At 38.0% G+C, this 17,222-nt stretch overlaps 1 protein-coding gene across 5 annotated transcripts in view; it reads right to left on the bottom strand.

Moving 5' to 3' along the window:
* NEO1 (neogenin 1) overlaps positions 1-17,222 on the bottom strand; it is a 234,807-nt gene that overhangs the window by 154,631 nt on the left and 62,954 nt on the right. For all 5 annotated transcript variants that reach the window (XM_072746003.1, XM_072746001.1, XM_072746002.1 and 2 more), the window contains exons 2-4: positions 12,432-12,749; positions 5,842-6,120; positions 2,072-2,225 (exon numbers count right to left, since the gene is read on the bottom strand). In XM_072746003.1, coding sequence (XP_072602104.1) covers positions 2,072-2,225; positions 5,842-6,120; positions 12,432-12,749 — 751 coding nt within the window. The remainder of the gene's footprint in view (positions 1-2,071; positions 2,226-5,841; positions 6,121-12,431; positions 12,750-17,222) is intronic.

Here is a 17,222-nt window from a genome sequence, read left to right on the forward strand (position 1 = left end):
TCCTTTATCTCTGGGGCACCTGGGTGTCTCAGTTGGTTAAGCGACCTACTCTTGGTTTCAGCTCAGGTCATGATTTCAGAGTCCTAGGATCAATCCCCAGGTCAGGCTCCAGGATCAGTGCAGAGTCTGCTTATCCCTCTCCCTTATCTCTCCTGTGGCTCCTCTCCCCACTTGCGTTCTCTCTCAAATAAATAAATAAAATTTTAAAAATTTAAAGATGTATTTATTTGAGAGAGTATATGCATGTCGAGCAGGGGGAGGGGTAGAGGGAGGGAGAGAGAAAAAAAATCTAAGCAGACTGCCCACTGAGTATGGAGCCCAACTCAGGGCTTGATCTCACAACTCCGAAATCATGACCTGAGCCAAAATGAAGATGGACACTTGACTGACAGTCACCCAGGCACCCCAGCTTTCCTACTCCTGATAAAGATTTTGTTCTAGGGATCCCTGGGTGGCGCAGCGGTTTGGCGCCTGCCTTTGGCCCAGGGCGCGATCCTGGAGACCCGGGATCGAATCCCACATCGGGCTCCCGGTGCATGGAGCCTGCTTCTCCCTCTGCCTGTGTCTCTGCCTCTCTCTCTTTCTCTCTGTATGACTATCATAAATAAAAAAAAAAAAAAAAAAAAAAAAAAAAGATTTTGTTCTAACATGTAGCCAATTAAAACTTCTACTCTAAGAGCTCAAATTTTTATCCCCTTTTTAAACTTTCTCTATGTTTCAGTTAGCATAAGTTTTAAATATTCCCTCGAAGTCTTATAAATTTTTTGCATGATACTCAACTGGAGAAAGGAAGTATAATATAGGTAGAAGTAGTTGGTGACTGGATGGGTGCTGACAAAGAAAGAGGTGATATCAAAAATGATACCATCAGTTTTGCTAATGAACACCTTATACTGCATTCTATCATCCTCATCTATCACTGATGGTTGCTCACCAAGCTGATGGGACAGATACCTCTCTCCCAGGTCTTGGTTACTGCAGGACATAAAAGACTGTCAACTTACTTTGCATTACTCAGTTGGGAATCTTTAGACCTGCTTGGTCGAAATCAATAGCCCCTAGCCACAAGTGTCCTCTGACAATTGAAACGTGGCTAGAATGACTGAAGAACTGAACTCTGAATTTTATTTAATTCCTATTTAAATGTAAAAGCTGAAGCAACACTAACCACAACTTTATTGTTTTGGTAGACCTACATTTCACTTTCACTGGTGCATCATATAAATTATTATCATACTTAGTGCACGTGTACATCTTTGGTTTTTTTTTTAAATCTAGCTACCAAAATTACATATGTTAAATTACCTATGTGGCTTGCGTCATTATCTCTGTTGGATAGCACTGCAACAGTGGTCTTCAACTGGGGACCATTTTGTGCCCCAGGAGACATCCGGCAACATCCAGAAACATTTTTGGTTGTCACAACTAGTGCTATTGGCATCTAGTGAGTAGAGGCCAAGGATGATACTAAATATTCTATACAACACACAAGATAACTTTGTTTTGAAAAAAAATATCTAAATACCACTGCCACCACTACCTCAGTTCTTTTATCACAATACAACAGAGAAATAAGGAAATAATGAGGGATGACAGGGTAGCTGATGTTAAGAGAAAAGGTTTTTGTGGAAGATGGAGAATTTGTGATCATAAAAGAAGGCTGGTATGATTCTAAAAGGCAAAAACAGAAGGATGAGGTATTCTTTTCTATTGTTAGAATAAAGTAAAAAACTACTATCAACAAAATGCATGTGAAAATGAATGAGAAGCCTCAGGCCAGTCAGGACCAGAAACTCCTGCAACAATTTAGGGAAGGAGGTCTTGAGGCCTTAAGCTGAGGATACTACAACTCAGAAAGAGCTTAATATTTTGAAAGCAATTTTTTCTTTAAACATCCTAATCATAGATAGCATATAAACTCTTTCAAGAATGATAAATAAGCATTATAATGGATTTAAACAAAAATAAAGTAGATAACCATTTTTTTTTCATTATTAATCAGTAGTCTCAAATTAGATTAGACCAAGTCTCAAGCTAAGGTTCAAAGAGGCTTTTAGGCAGACAACATTACCTTTCTGTGTCAAGAGCCTCCTCATTTTTCATCCATCTAATGGTTGGAATAGGAAGTCCTGAAGCAACACAGGGCAACACCACACTCTGACCAATGACTCTGACTAAGGAAGAAGGTTGTTTCAAAAATACCAAGTTTGAAGTGAACTCAGGATCTAAAAAATAAAAGACAATAATTAAGAAAGCATTTTACTACATTAATGATGAGGAATGGCAAATTCCTGTTCAGTCTGTGTGGTTTTTTTTTTTTATTAGTTTTTTAAACTAGATTCCATGCCCAAAGTGGGGGCTTAAACTCATAACCCCAAGATCAAGAGGTGCATGCTTTACCAAAACTGAGCCAGCCAGGTGCCCTATGTGGCTCTGAAAAACAAAATATTTAACTAAAAATTATTTAGCTAAACTTAATTATATTTCCATTTAAATTAGGAAAAATATTTCAGGGCACTTGGGTGGCTCAGTAGGTTAAACATCCAACTTTTTTTTTAAAGATTTTATTTATTTATGCATGAGAGACACAGAGAGAGATGCAGAGACACAGGCAGAGGGAGAAGCAGGCTCCCCATAGGGAGCCTGATGTGGGACTTGATCCCAGGACCGTGGGATAATGCCCTGAGCCGAAGGCAACTGCTGAGCCACCCAGGTGTCCCATAAAGGTCCAACTCTTGACTTCTCTTCAGGTCATGATCTCAGGGTTGTGAGATCAGACTCCACTTTGGGCATGGAGATATTCTCTGTCTCCATCTCCCTCTGCCCCTGCCCCACTAAAATAAATAAATCTTAAAAAAATAAAATTATCAAACATTTCTTAAGTCACTTGAATGTACATTGTGCAAGGCTCTCTGGGAGCCTTAAAGATGTAGAAGGTATATAGCTCTTAACTTCAAAGTGCTTATTGGTCAACTGAAGGATATTTGACACAAGTCCCCTTCACATTAAGACTGAATAAAGTAAATGTTTCATGAGTGGTACAAAGAGAGAAAAGACTGAGCAAGCCCAGAACCCTTACCAGCATCCTCTCCATTCACAGAGATATTGTAAGAGGTTTCCTTTACATCTCCCTACATCTGTGTGTTACTTCTGAAAATCTTTCTGAATTTCATCTCTTTAATTTATTCACTTAGTCTGTCAATCCCTTGATTTTTACAATGGTACAACTATTAGGCTACCACTCTGTGTATGTTCACTTTATATAGCTGCCCTCTTACAGACATCTGAAAAGGCCACACTCTAATGGGTAGAAGACACGGTTCTCTACTTGATGGAGAGGTATTTCCAATGTTAAGTTTTGAGAAAAAAGATCATTCTCAGGTAAAGAGATAGACTTTTGTCCCCATACTCTCAGGAAAAGATGTTCTACAGCCATGGTAACAACCACTAGGGCTGGCTTTAAACTTGTGCAACTAATCGATGACAGTTCTGTAGCCATGGTAACAAGTAAACATTGTCTAATGGATCAGTGACAGCTCGCTTCAGTGAACATGCCTTTGAAAGCCAGCCAATGAGTGACAGCCTCAGGCTTTAAAAGTCAGCCATTCAGCAGTGGAATCACTTGCTTCTGTAGCTGACATTAACCTGTTCTTACCTCTGTAACCAACCATAAAATATGCCTCTATGGCTGACATCAGCCCACTCTTGCCTCTTAACAAACACACCAAAAATAACGTCTTCCCCAAAATTCCATACGAGATCAGTAGTTTTCATTATTCAAGAAGACTACATGCTTAACAACTATGGTTTTCCTCTTATATAAGTAAATAAAACATTCAGTACTTTGTTTTTGTTTCAGATATTGAGTGGTGTGGTTCAACCTTTGACACTGAAAATCTCGTTTCCTTGGATCTGATTTTGAGGATTTGCTTGAATGGTACCCCAGGCATAGAGCAAAGACAGGATCTCTGCCATGTAAAGCAAGTCAGAAAGCAGGCTGGAAGATGCTGCAATGTGGCAATAGTTCTCTTTTTTTTCCCCATCTGTATTTAGATAGATTTTTTTTAAAAAGATTTATTTGTTTATTCATGAGAGACACAGACTGAGAGAGAGAGGCAGAGACATAGGCAGAGGGAGAAGCAGGCTCCTTGCAGGGAGCCCGATGCAGGACTCGATCGATCCTAGATCCCAGGATCATGATCTGAGCCGAAGGCAGGCACCCAACTGCTGAGCTACCCGGGCTGCCCTAGATTTAGTTAGATTTAATTATATTTTGAAAGAAACAAATAAACTTGAACAAATATTTACTGCCTTCTATGTGCCAGTTACCATTCTTGGCAGCAGACAAAATTCCCTACCCTTGTTAACCTTATATACTACTAGGGGAGAAAGATAAGAAATAAAAGACATTGTATATCAAACAGTGGATATGTTCTGAAGTAAAATTAAGGAGAAAGAGGAAAGCACCACAGTGGATATGGAAGATTGTTGTTTTAAACAGCAGTCAAGGAAGGCTTAACTAATGAAGTGATATTTGAGCAGAGAAATAAGATGGTTGTGTCAGCCGTATATATGAGGGAAGAGGATCCCAGGCAGAGCAAATGGCCCTGAAGTAGAAAGACTCTAAAGCAAAAGAATGTCTGGAGTGTTCTGGAAACATAAGGTGGCTACAATCACAGAGTGAGAGAGAGAAGAGTAGCAGATGGAAGGAGAGAGATTAAAAAAAAAAAAAAAAGGAAGGAGAGAGATGAGGAGGATGGTGGCATTAAGATGATACAAAGCCTACAGGCCAAGGACTTTAACTCTTACTCTGAGATGAGAAACCATTAGGTTTTGAGCAGAGATGTAACATGATTCTAATATATATTTTATTTTGTAATCTAATATACATTTAAAAAAATAACTGTGGCTGCTGAGCTGAAAATACACAGGGACAGTAATGATAAGAACATGGATGATGATGACAAAGAAAGAAAATGCATTAAAAAAAATCAGTCCAAAGCCCACCAAGAACACCCTCAAGCAATGCTGCTCAACACTGGTCTTGCTTTGCAAGCCAATCAATACACTAAAAATTAGCCTATGGGGAATAGTTGTATGTAAAAAAATCTGCCCAATGTAAGCATGGCCCAATTATATTCATAAACTCAGGTTTGAAGGAAGAAATGTGGAATCAGGCACCCAACAGTGGGAATCAGGCAGCCAGCAGTGGGAACAGAAGCCGAAAGGCCAGGAGACAGCAAGAGGCTAGCAGGACTCTGATGAGCAACACATGAGAGAAAGTTATGAGTAAGCAGAAGTTACACAGCTGAGAAAAGACACGCAAAGCAGACCAGGAGAGCAAGCATGGACAGAGAGAGTGAGAACCCACAGAGAGCAAAGAGGGGGGTGAGTTTACACTAAAATGGGGGAATGTTATAAAGATCCAAGAACTCTTTCTCACCAGTGTCTCCAGAGCTGATGTATTAGTCACCACTCTGCCCATCCCTTATATGAACTAGCCTGAGTCTCGGATTCTGACAAGAGACCTAACTATATGACATATCCTATTATAGGGAAGGACCAGATACAGGCTTGACTAAAGACCTAGACCTTGTGTTTCGTTGGCCAAGAAGAATATACTTTATCACTTCATAAATTTCTACTCTTGTGTTCACTAAAGAGTGAATTTTCCTGGCACATTTTCTTTTCTCCGCCTATAAGAAACTGAGACTCCTTATGCTGACATTAATTTGTCACACTACATATTTAACAGTGTTTTTTAAAAAAGAAAATTCTAAAAGAACAATTTTTATCCATTAATAAACATAAAACCGTAAATCCTGATAAATAAATTAATACCTGGAAGAAGAACTTTTAATTCAGCTTCATCGCTATACTTTGGTGGTCCACCACTTTCAACTACGCAGCGATAAAGTCCCCCATCTCCTTCAGTAGCGTTGTTGATAACCAGTGTTCCACTTGGAAGTTTGATAATTCTATCATCCAGAAGAAGAGGCTGTCTGTTCTGTTCCCACCTCACAAACGGGACCAAATCTACATTAACTTCACAATTCAGAATTGCACTGTTCCCAGCATAAACTGAAGAAGGTTCTGGTTGGCTGGCAAATCTTGGGAGACCTGGACAATAAAGGAAAAGAAGAAATAAAATGTAGTTAGATGTTACTTTAAAAATGTAGCCATGGGAGCCAGGAGTAAGTCGGCCCTGTGGCCATATGTATGGTGGAACCAGGGTCAAGAAGAAGGTCCACGGGGTCAGGAAATTGGCGACAGCAAGGATACAGGTCAGATAAGTAAACGTACTAGGGATAACTGGAGTCACGCTCCTCGCAGTTGGAGAAGCAAAGCACAAATACAGAAAAGCAGAAGGGTAGATATAATAAATCCCATGGTACGGACAGAACTGAGACATCAGTATAAACTTAGAGTTTTATATAATTATGCAAATATAGTAACACACATATATAGATATAAATGTATATGTATAAAGTATATATACATTTCATATATAGTCATTACATTACATACACATATATTTATACATCTCTATGCATAAATCTCCTAGCTCTGTCTAAAAAGTTCACAATCTATGCCACTTGAGTAACAATGAGTATATATGGTGACATCATCTTGATTTCCAAATACCATTTTCCACTATGAGGAGCCAAGGCTCCTTAAAGAACAGCCTGATTCTACCACTAGAGTAAGGAAAGTACAAGATAAATGTGGAACGTCCTGTGATGACAGGAAGTAAGGAAGTATCCAAAGAACAATATGGACATATCAAAAGGACTTCTGTCAGACTGAAGGGAGTTTCCGCTGGGCAAATCTAGGATAATGATAATGCAGAAAAGAATTAATGAATAAACTCATTGGTGAAAGTTGGATAAGGAAGAGGATATTTATAGAGTCTCAAATTATTTCTTCCCAAAATGCTTACTACTTATTAATAAAAGTACAAAATATTTAACTTTACAGTGGGAAACACAGCAATAGACTATTATCAACAAAGTAATAAAAGTTAACCTCACCAGTACTGAAACAAAACATCAATCCCTTCCTGATATGATGCACTTACAAAGGACACAGCAGTTAACTCCTGTGAGATTCCTCCCCAAAATGCAAAACCTGAATCTATTCAGAGGGGAAAATCAGAAAACCCAAAATGAGACAAGGATAAACTGAAGGATGATTTGAGGCCAAAGAAGCCTAAAGAGGCACAACTACTAAATAAAACATATAATCCTGGACCAAAAAGGAGTGGCAGAGGGGCAAAGCTTCTGCTTTCGTGTTTTGCTATTAAGAATATTATTGAGATGGGCACCTGGGTGGCTCGGTGGTTGAGTGTCTGCCTTGGGCTCAGGCTGTGATCCTGGGGTTCTGGGATCGAGTCCCACAACAGGCTCCTCGAAGGGAGCCTGCTTCTCCCTCTGCCTATGTCTCTGCCTCTCTGTGTGTCTCTCATGAGTAAATAAATAAATAAATCTTAAAAAATAAAAGAACATTATTGAGACATCAGTAAAATACGAATGATATCTATCGTAGTATTGTATTAAGGTTAGTTTCCTAGAATCAATGGATGGTTATTTAAGAGTATCTTTGTTTTTAGAAAATACACATGGAAGTATTTACGTGGGGGTAATGCCTCCAGCTTACCCTTAATGGTTCAGAAGAAAACACTGATTTGGGTATGTGCATATTGTGGGGGATCATTAAGGCAGACATGGTAAAATGTTAAAAACTGGGTAATCTAAGTGAAGGATATATAGGATTTCTTGGTTTCATTCTTGCAAGAACTGGATATGTTTGAAATTATTTCAAAATAAAATGTTATCAAAAATGTAGTCATAAATACGCTGCAGATGCCACAGAATGTAGTGGTTAAGAGCCTAAGTTCTGGAATCATATCATCTGAATCCCATCTCTACCACTTCATGGCTGTGTGACATTAGCAAGTTACTTCACCTTAAAGTCTAAGCTTCTCCATCAGTAAAATGAGAATAAAAATGAGAATAAAATAACATTTTAACAAATGTTAAAAATGTTAATACTTGGGACACCTGGGTGACTCAGCTGTTGAGCGTCTGCCTTTGGCTCAGGGCGTGATCCTGGAGGCCCGGGATCGAGTCCCACATTGGGCTTCCTGCATGGAGCCTGTTTCTTTCTCCCTTTGCCTGTGTCTCTGCCTGTCTCTCTCTCTCACTCTCTCTCTCTCTCTGTGTGTCTCATGAATAAATAAATAAAATCTTTAAAAAAATTAATACTTAACATAAGTACTTCATATATAGCATACTGCCTCGCACATAAAAACCAAAATGGTAGGGGTGCCTGGGTGGCACAGTCAGTTAGGCGCCTACTCTTATAGGCTCTGTCTACAAGGAACAGCTCTAGGTTTTGTAGTCTTATGACGGTGAATTCGTCCATATGGAAATGACACACTTAGAAGCTGTCTAAGCATCTCACAAATTTTTTCTTACTTTTTATATCAAGGGGATTTTTAAAAAATATTTTATTTATTTATTCATGAGAGACACAGAGAGAGGCAGAGACACAGGTAGAGGGAGAAGCAGGCTCCATGCAGGGAGCCCGATGGGGGACTCAATCCCCGGTCTCCAAGATCACGCCCTGGGCTGGAGGTGGCGCTAAACCACTGAGCCACCCAGGGATCCCTATCAAGGGGATTTCTGAAGGAAAGATAAAATTAGCCATATATTAACTTTACAGAAACCAAAAAATTAGAAGAATGGAATTAACAAAGATAAACAGAGAAACTAATAAAGTAGGGGGGAAAAGGAAGCTGAAACAAAACCACAAGCTAATTCTATTTTTAAAAAGTCAAATATTCTCCCCTCCTGAGGTCTCATGAAAATGAGTAATTTTTAAAAATATAAACCTACAACAACATATGTGGAATTATTTCTAAGTTTCTGAGTAGGGAAAGCAGATGAAAGAACTAGTCCTGACATATCACGGCAGAAACAGCTGTAGCTTCCTGCGCTCCCAAGCAGGAGGACAGTTTGTCCTGCTGCTTCCAGAGAATTGCAAGAGAAAAGAGAGAAGGTAGGAATGAGACACAGGCTGGACAAGAAAAGATTAACAATGTCTGTATTCAGACCACCCAATTCCTCCACCTTTACACACAAAACACTCACAGCCAGGCTACTGCCCAGGCAGTAAAACAAAAATTTCTGCTGTGGAGAAATGAGTGCAGGGAAGACGACTTCTCCTATTTAATTTTATGAGCTACCTACTTAGTGTTCTTTCAAAAATTCCCCTTCTTACTTAACTTGGCCAGAATCCATTTCTATTGCTTGCGACCAAAGAACACTAACAAATGTTCTTTTAGAATGGCAATTTAGCAGTATCTTTTTTGCGGAAAAAAAAAAAAAAAGTTTTATTGAGATACAATTTATAGACCATAAAGTTTATCATTTAAAGTCTACAGTTCAATGGTTTTTAGTATACACAGAGAGTTGTGTAACCATCACTATAACCTAATTGGAGAACATTTTCATCATCCTCCAAAGAAACTGTGTACTCACTTGCAGTCATTTTCCATTTCCTGCACTCACCCATTCAGTCTCCTGTGCCTTCATCTCCCTTCCCCCATCTTCAGCCCTAGAAAACCACCAATCTATTGCTTGGCTCTTCATATTTGCTTCTTCTGGATATTTCATACATATGAAGTCATATGATACATGATTTTTTTGTGACTGGCTTCTTTTACTTAGCATCATGTCTTTCAGGTTTATCCTGGTTGCAGTACATATGAGAATTTCACTCCTCTTTATTTCTGAATAACATTCCATGTACAAATATACCACATTTTGGTTACCTAATCATCACCTGATAGGTTGTTTCCACTTTTTGCCTGTTACAGATAATGCTGCTATAACCATTCATGCACAAATTGTTGTACAAACCTATTTTTTCATTTCTCTTGATTTGGTACATAGAAATGGAATTGCTCAGTCATAAGGTAACTCTGGTTAAAATTTTGAGGAACAGCCAAATAGTGCAGTGTTCTTTTAAAAATCATATATATACACACACAAAGTACATTGTACAATCCAGCAACTAGTAGAATTACTAATGCAATAATCTTTTCTTTAGAAATTTATAAAAGATTGTTCACTATAGAACTGCTTTTAACATCAAACAATTTTTATTCATCTAACTGTTCATCAAAAAGGAAGTCTTTTAGATGAATCACAGTATATGTATACAATGGATACTATGCAACTATTAAAAGAATTTTTATTCATATCTTAGCTCAGATATCATTTCCTCCTGATACTCAGGCTATGACTGAGTTTAAAAACTCTCCTATAGAATGCTGTCTGTAGCCAAATAATTGATTATATTGTATTAAAATTGACTGTTTACTATGATATTAGGCCAAAAAATGCTTCCTGCAGGTATAAAAGCTAAAAAAGGATGGACAGACCCAGCAGAGTAGAAAGAAAGGAAGAAGTAGAGGACAGGCTTAATAGGCAGTGAGGCAGTCATGAGCAAAGGCCAGAGGCAGAGAACAAAAGGAATTTGAAAATATGCAGTATTGGCAGAGCTTAAAATATGGTGAAAGTGGTCCCACTGATGATGATGGTAGAGGGCAGGGACAGAGGCAGAATGAAGTGCTAGAAAATGAAGCTGGTGGTTCAGTCGGTTAAGTGTCTGACTCTTGATTTCAGCTCAAGTCATGATCTCAGGGTCCTGGGACAGAGTCCCGCATTGGGTTCTGCGCTCAGTGGGAAATCTGCTTGAGATTCTCTCTTTTTCTGCCCTTTCCCACCATCACCCCTCTCTCTGAAAGGAGGGAGGAAGGACAGAAGGAAAGGAGGGAGGGAGGAAGGGAGGAAAGGAAGGAAGAAAGAAGGCTGGAGAACTGGAGGCCAACTCATGAAAAGATCTAGAGGTGTGTGCCAGAGTTTAGACATCCTCCTGATGATGACACCAAAGAGCTCCTGAAGGGTGAGGAAAGAGCCTTACCACTGGACTGGACGAGGAAGAATGAGGCAGCAGACAGGTACAAGGTTGTGTGTGGTGAGGGATGATGACAAGTAGCCTCAGGATCATGTACAGAGAAACTAGGAAGCAGAAATCACTTGGTGAATGGCTATGGGAGACAGCTGAGACCAAAAGTCCTGATTAAAGTCCAGCTTAAGAACATAAATGATAGGGATGCCTCGGTGGCTCAGTGGTTGAGCATCTGCCTTTGGCTCAGGGCGTGATCCTGGAATTCCGGGATCAAGTCCCACATTGGGCTCCTCTCAAGGAGCCTGTTTCTCCCACTGCCTGTGTCTCTGCCTCTCTCTCTCTGTGTGTCTTATGAATAAATAAATAAAATCTTTAAAAAAATAAAAACATAAATGATAAACAGGAACTCACCTAAGTGACACTGTAGGGGCAGTCATAATGCTAACTTATTTATCAATATGTTGGAGAAAGCCTGGCAAGCAGATTAAAGGAAGAAACGGAGGAAGGGAAGGAAAGGAAAAAAGGAAAAGAAGGAAGAAGGGAAAAAAAAGAAAAGAGGAAAGGCTAATTATTAAAAGAAGTGACTCCCCCCCCCCTTTTTTCCATCTTCAGTCTGTGAGTATGGAATAATTACAGAGGCTTTATATCACACTCAAATTTAGCTTTGAGTATCTGGTTCCAAAAACGAATGAGCAAACAGCCTGGAGTGAGCAGGAAATGGGGAGCTAGTCTGTCAGTCAGTCGTGTTCTTTTTCTAAATGTGAGCATTTTAGCAAGATGAGTATAAACATAAGACTTAAATGTAAGACAATTTTTGTACAATGTGACCCTTAGCAAAACTATTTCATCCAGTACTCAAGTGAAGAAACCCTGGCCTGAAGAATGAATACCAGTGCCTATAACCAGTATGACTTATGCAGCTTACACTTTCCATTATTCTTCAAATAAGAATGCTCTGAAGGGGAGTGCATGTTTGTCTCTTTACAACTTTCTGCTCTTCACCTTCCGACCCATATCCTACAGGTTTTTAAATAATTAATACAATTAAATGTCATTTCCTTGGCTGGGGCATAAAGGAACCAAGATTCTGGCGATATGGCAAGTTTTACAAAGCCATTATGCTGGGAGGATAAAAGTTAGCAATCAAAAGGAATCAATTTTCCTATACAACTTCCTCTGTCATTTCCAAGTTAAAAAGAAGAATGGCCTTAATACTTCTGATCCCAACTGCAAGCAATCTAAATGACAAAGTGGAAAAGTGCTACAGTTTATTCCTGAAGGCACTAGGCAAGTTTTAGCATAATCCCAGACACCTAGCAGATACTCAATTGATACTTGTTAAATGAATATTTCTTGTTACCAAAATCAAAACTCTAGGGTAATACTGCTTTTTATCAAGATATACCCTCTATAAAAATTGGAAAATACAAATAAATTACTTAAAAACAACTTACCTGCTACTGTGAGCTTGGCTGTCCTGCTGACAATGGTTCCAAGACTCTCAACAGTGGCCACACATTGATAATAACCTTCATCAGGTTTATTGTGTTTGGAATGCACCACATTGCTGATAAATAAAGACCCATCTGGGAGAAGCTGGCGTCGGTCATCTGATACTAAGTTTAAAAAAGTTCCATCTTTTTTCCACTCAATTTTTGGAGAAGGTTCAGAATATGCTGAACAGTTCAATATAACAGAAGAGCCTCTAACTGAGAGTGTATCCACTGGTTCCACCAGAAAATAAAATGGAGTGAATTTTCGAATGCTGGATCCTACAAAAATAACAAAAAGAACAAAGCTAAGCAAAACTTTCTTCTTCTATTTCTGTAAGAAAATATCATTTGAATAAAAATTATTGTTAAATAATTATGCTCTTTGGATACAATATGTAAGAAGTCATTTCACTATGAGGGTCTAATAAATAAAATTTCTTTTACTAGGAAATAAAAATATGACCCATTTAGAAGAGGAGAAAAAAGACTCTGCCAGATGAGATAATCTGACCTTATTAGATTTATGAATAACTAATAAAAGTTTTATTTCAAACTCTACAATTGGATTTATAAATATTTAAAATTATTTTATTCAAAGCGAAATATTCTATGATACAGAAAGGAAGCAAAAAATTGAAATGATTCTTTGTTATTATTAATAAGGTATGTTTGTTGGCTATATTTCTTTCATAAATTCACCATACATATACTTTATCCATTTTTCTAGTGGATTACTCATCCTATTGATTTAGCAATCTTTGGGCATAGCTATTATGATTTGCAAATATTCCTTTTTCCACTTTGACTTTATTTTTGCCATAAAAAAACAAACTTTACTTAAAATTAAATCTGTTAAAAGGATTTTTATTCCAAGATTATAAAAAAATGTTAGCCTTGTTTTATGCTAGTACGTTTGTGATGTAATTTTCTACATTTAATCTTCATCTAGAATTCATTTTTTTTTAAGTAGGGAACTCACAACCCTGAGGTCAAGGCCTGAGCTGAGATCAGGAGTCAGATGCTTAACCAACAGAGCCACCCAGGCGCCCCTGAATTGGTTTTGATATAAAGAGCAGAGGAGGGATCAGTTTAATTTTTCTTAGTTCCTTGAACATGAGAAGAACATAATTTTTGTTTCATTTGCTATAAATCTTATATTCTAAGCCAAAGAAAACTTTCCAACTTTAAGCTTTACCTCTTTTCTTCAAAAAGAGTACTGACCAACTCCCTTGCAATCAGACTATAATCAATTCTAATCAGATTTCTTCATGTGAGCAATTAGGGAAGCTTAGTCCAATAAATGAAACCAAGACTGTTTTAAAATGTACCTACACATCCCTTTATCTATAGTTTATATTATAATTTAAGGATGACACTAGCTCTTTATTACATAATGAGAGAATGGTTCTAAGTAAATATGAAACATACTGGCAGAGGAAAGGAAATAACACTTGTTTTAAGCTTTTCTAACACTTACAATGCTAATCAAATTCCAAACAGACTAATCTTCCTCCCTCAAACACCATGACGTGGGTTCCATCTCTACTTGATGGTTATGAAATTGATTCTTTAGGCCTTATTAAAACTCTTGAGAATGAGCTTAGGAATTTTTCAGAAGTAACCTGCAGTGATTTGCTTCTTATTACTGTAAAAAATGTTACATTGATACTAAAGTAAAATAAATAAAAATATCAACTCCAGGGCAGTACAAAATGATAGCTAAACTAAGATAAATTACTTTTATACCATTCCTGTGTAACACTAAATCTTTATTATACCACCCAAACTACACAATTCAGGAACTTAAGAGATAAAATGTATTAGATTGGCAGTAAAAATACAGATTAACAAATTAAAATAAGTATTAATAACTATTAATAAATTTCATTTTAAAATTTGGACAAAGTTTTTGCCATTTAAAAAATAATTACACAAATGTAAATGTTTCACAGCCTAACATTCTATCTTGCTTTCGGTTTCCTTTCATTTTAAAAGCCCCTATCAGCCAACTTGAGAGTATATGCCTTCAAAGAATGTCTGAAAATCAAGGCCCTTCAAAATATTACCACAAATATGCACTCTGTATTACTTAGAATACAGCATTCCTTAAATATTTATGTATATCATCTTTGTATTTTATTCCCTAGGTAAACATACAGTGACCTAAGGTATTGGTCCTTCACTTAAAATCCCTCAAAGGCTTGCCACTGCCCTTTATGAAGGAATCTAAATAAACTCCCTAACTGGACTTCTAGGTTTCTGTGTGCCCTGGCCTCTGCCCACTGTCCAGCCTTCCCCCAGGATCACTCCCCCCTCGCCCTCTAAGGCTTGCTGCACCTGTCACCCCCCACAGCTCCTGCCCTCTTCACACAAGCTAGTCCCATCATCATCCCTCTCCAATGAACTTTGAGTCTTCCTTCAAGCCCAGTTTAAATACTGCTTTCTTAGAAATACTGTCTGTCCCTGGTGCCCAGATGAGATTACTTAGTTTCAACTTGTTACAAGCAGGCATGGCATACAGTACCTACACAGAACTTCAAATGTTCTTAATTTTTAAATATTTGTAATGACTTGTTTGTTAAGGACAGAAGTTCCCAAAGTTTCTTGGTTCCTGGTGCCCTTATTTTTTTAGTTATTTTTTTCATGAATTCCCTCAGCTAAAAGAAATACCTAACAGTTCGGTTTTATGTAATAGTTAGGTTCAAACAAATGAATCAATATTTATGTCCCAAGTTAGTATCTCCTATTAAAAAAAATCATACACGTAAGTTGAAAACTATTTTAACTTTTAAACAACCACAATTAGTTACTATGGGATGTGTACACCAACTAGACACTGCATGAGTTCTCAAACTTTGAAATCAAATTGGATACTGCCATCTTCATTTCCTGTTCCACACTGACTTGTGCATGGTACTTGGTATTTATCCCAGCAAACACCGAAACCCAATTTCATAAACATCACAGCACTAAAATGAAGGTAGCATAATCAAATGTTGAAACTGTAAACTACCCGCATCACTTGCCATCAGGGAAATACAAATCAAAACCACAATGAGATCCCACCTCACATCAGTGAGAATGGGGAAAATTAACAAGGCAGGAAACAACAAATGTTGGCGAGGATGTTGAGAAAGGGGAACCCTCTTGCACTGTTGGTGGGAATGAGAGCTGGTGCAGCCACTTTGGAAAACAATGTAGAGGTTCCTCAAAGAGTTAAAAATAGAGCTACCCTACAACCCAGCAATTGCACTGCTGGATTTACCCCAAAGGTACGGATGCAGTGAAAGACCGAGACATCTGCACCCCAATGTTTATAGCAGCAATGTCCACAATAGCCAAAGTGTGGAAAGAGCCTCAGTGTCTACCGAAAGATGAATGGATAAAGAAGATGTGGTCTATGCACACAACGGAATATTACTCAGCCATTAGAAATGACGAATACCCACCATCTGTTTCGACGTGGATGGTACTGGAGGGTATTATGCTGAGTGAAGTTAAGTCAATTGGAGAAGGACAGACATTGTATGGTTTCACTCATATGGGGACTATGAAAAATAGTGGAAGGGATTATAGGGGAAAGGAGAGAAAATGATTGGGAAATATCAGAGAAGGAGACAGAACATGAGAGATTCCTAACTCTGGGAAACAAACAAGGGGTAGTGAAAGGGGAGGTGGGCAGGGGGTGGGGGTGAATGGGTGACGGGCACTGAGGAGGGCACTTGACGGGATGAGCACTGGGTGTTATACTATATGTTGGCAAATCGAACTCCAATTAAAGAAAAATAAACCAAAAAATAAAAAAATTTAGAAAAGAAACTGTAAACTACCTTGACCTAGAAGTTTGCACTGTGTCCAACAGATGTCGCTGCATTTCCTTAGAAAGTTGTTTTTGTTTTTTTTTAATTGGAGTTCAATTTGCCAACATATAGCAGAACACCCAGTGCTCATCCCGCCTTAGACAATTTAAAATACCCCTTGGAGTTCTGCGAGGTGCCCTGGGGTATCTGAGGATAGTTTGGCACTTAGAGGCTTACAATCTTTCTAGAGTATTATCATTCACCATGTCCCCAATGTCCATTTACCACAATGGATGGTATTAATCTTTAGGTGATACAACCAACCAACTTCTAAAAACTTCCACTACTTGAAGTATTAACAAAACCACAGGTTCCATTCCAATACTAGTCAATTAGTATCGCTCTCTTCTACGGTAAGATTAATAAACAGGGTTTTGTAAGTTTTGATAAGTCATTAAAAAGTTATATAGAAAAGCAAAGAAAGCCAAGAAGAGGCAAAACAATTTAGAAGAACAAAGTAAAGGGACTGCAGTCATCAGTTTTCAGTATTTATTAAGCCACTACGGCTCTGGAAGCAGGGATAAACAGAGCCACATAACAGGCTAGAGAGCCACAAAACAAACAAACAAATAAATAAATATTTGGAAACTTAATATGCAACATAGATGGCATTTGATATCAACTGGGGAAAAGAATGAACTACTCAAAAAAATGTTTCTAGGACAACTGGTTATCAACATGAGGGAAAAATAAGAAGCCCACTTATAACATGTGATAACAATAAACACTTAACATGTTTCTATGTATAAGACTGCTCTAAACACTCTCTACATACTAACTACTCATTTAATCTCCACTACTATCTTATGAGATAGGTACTATTATTATCCTCATTTTAGAGGAGAAAACTAAAGCATAGAAATGTTAAATAGCTTGTCCAAGATCACACAAG

This window comes from Vulpes vulpes, unplaced genomic scaffold, assembly GCF_048418805.1.
Source record: "Vulpes vulpes isolate BD-2025 unplaced genomic scaffold, VulVul3 u000000678, whole genome shotgun sequence".
NCBI classification, from domain to species: Eukaryota; Metazoa; Chordata; class Mammalia; order Carnivora; family Canidae; genus Vulpes; species Vulpes vulpes.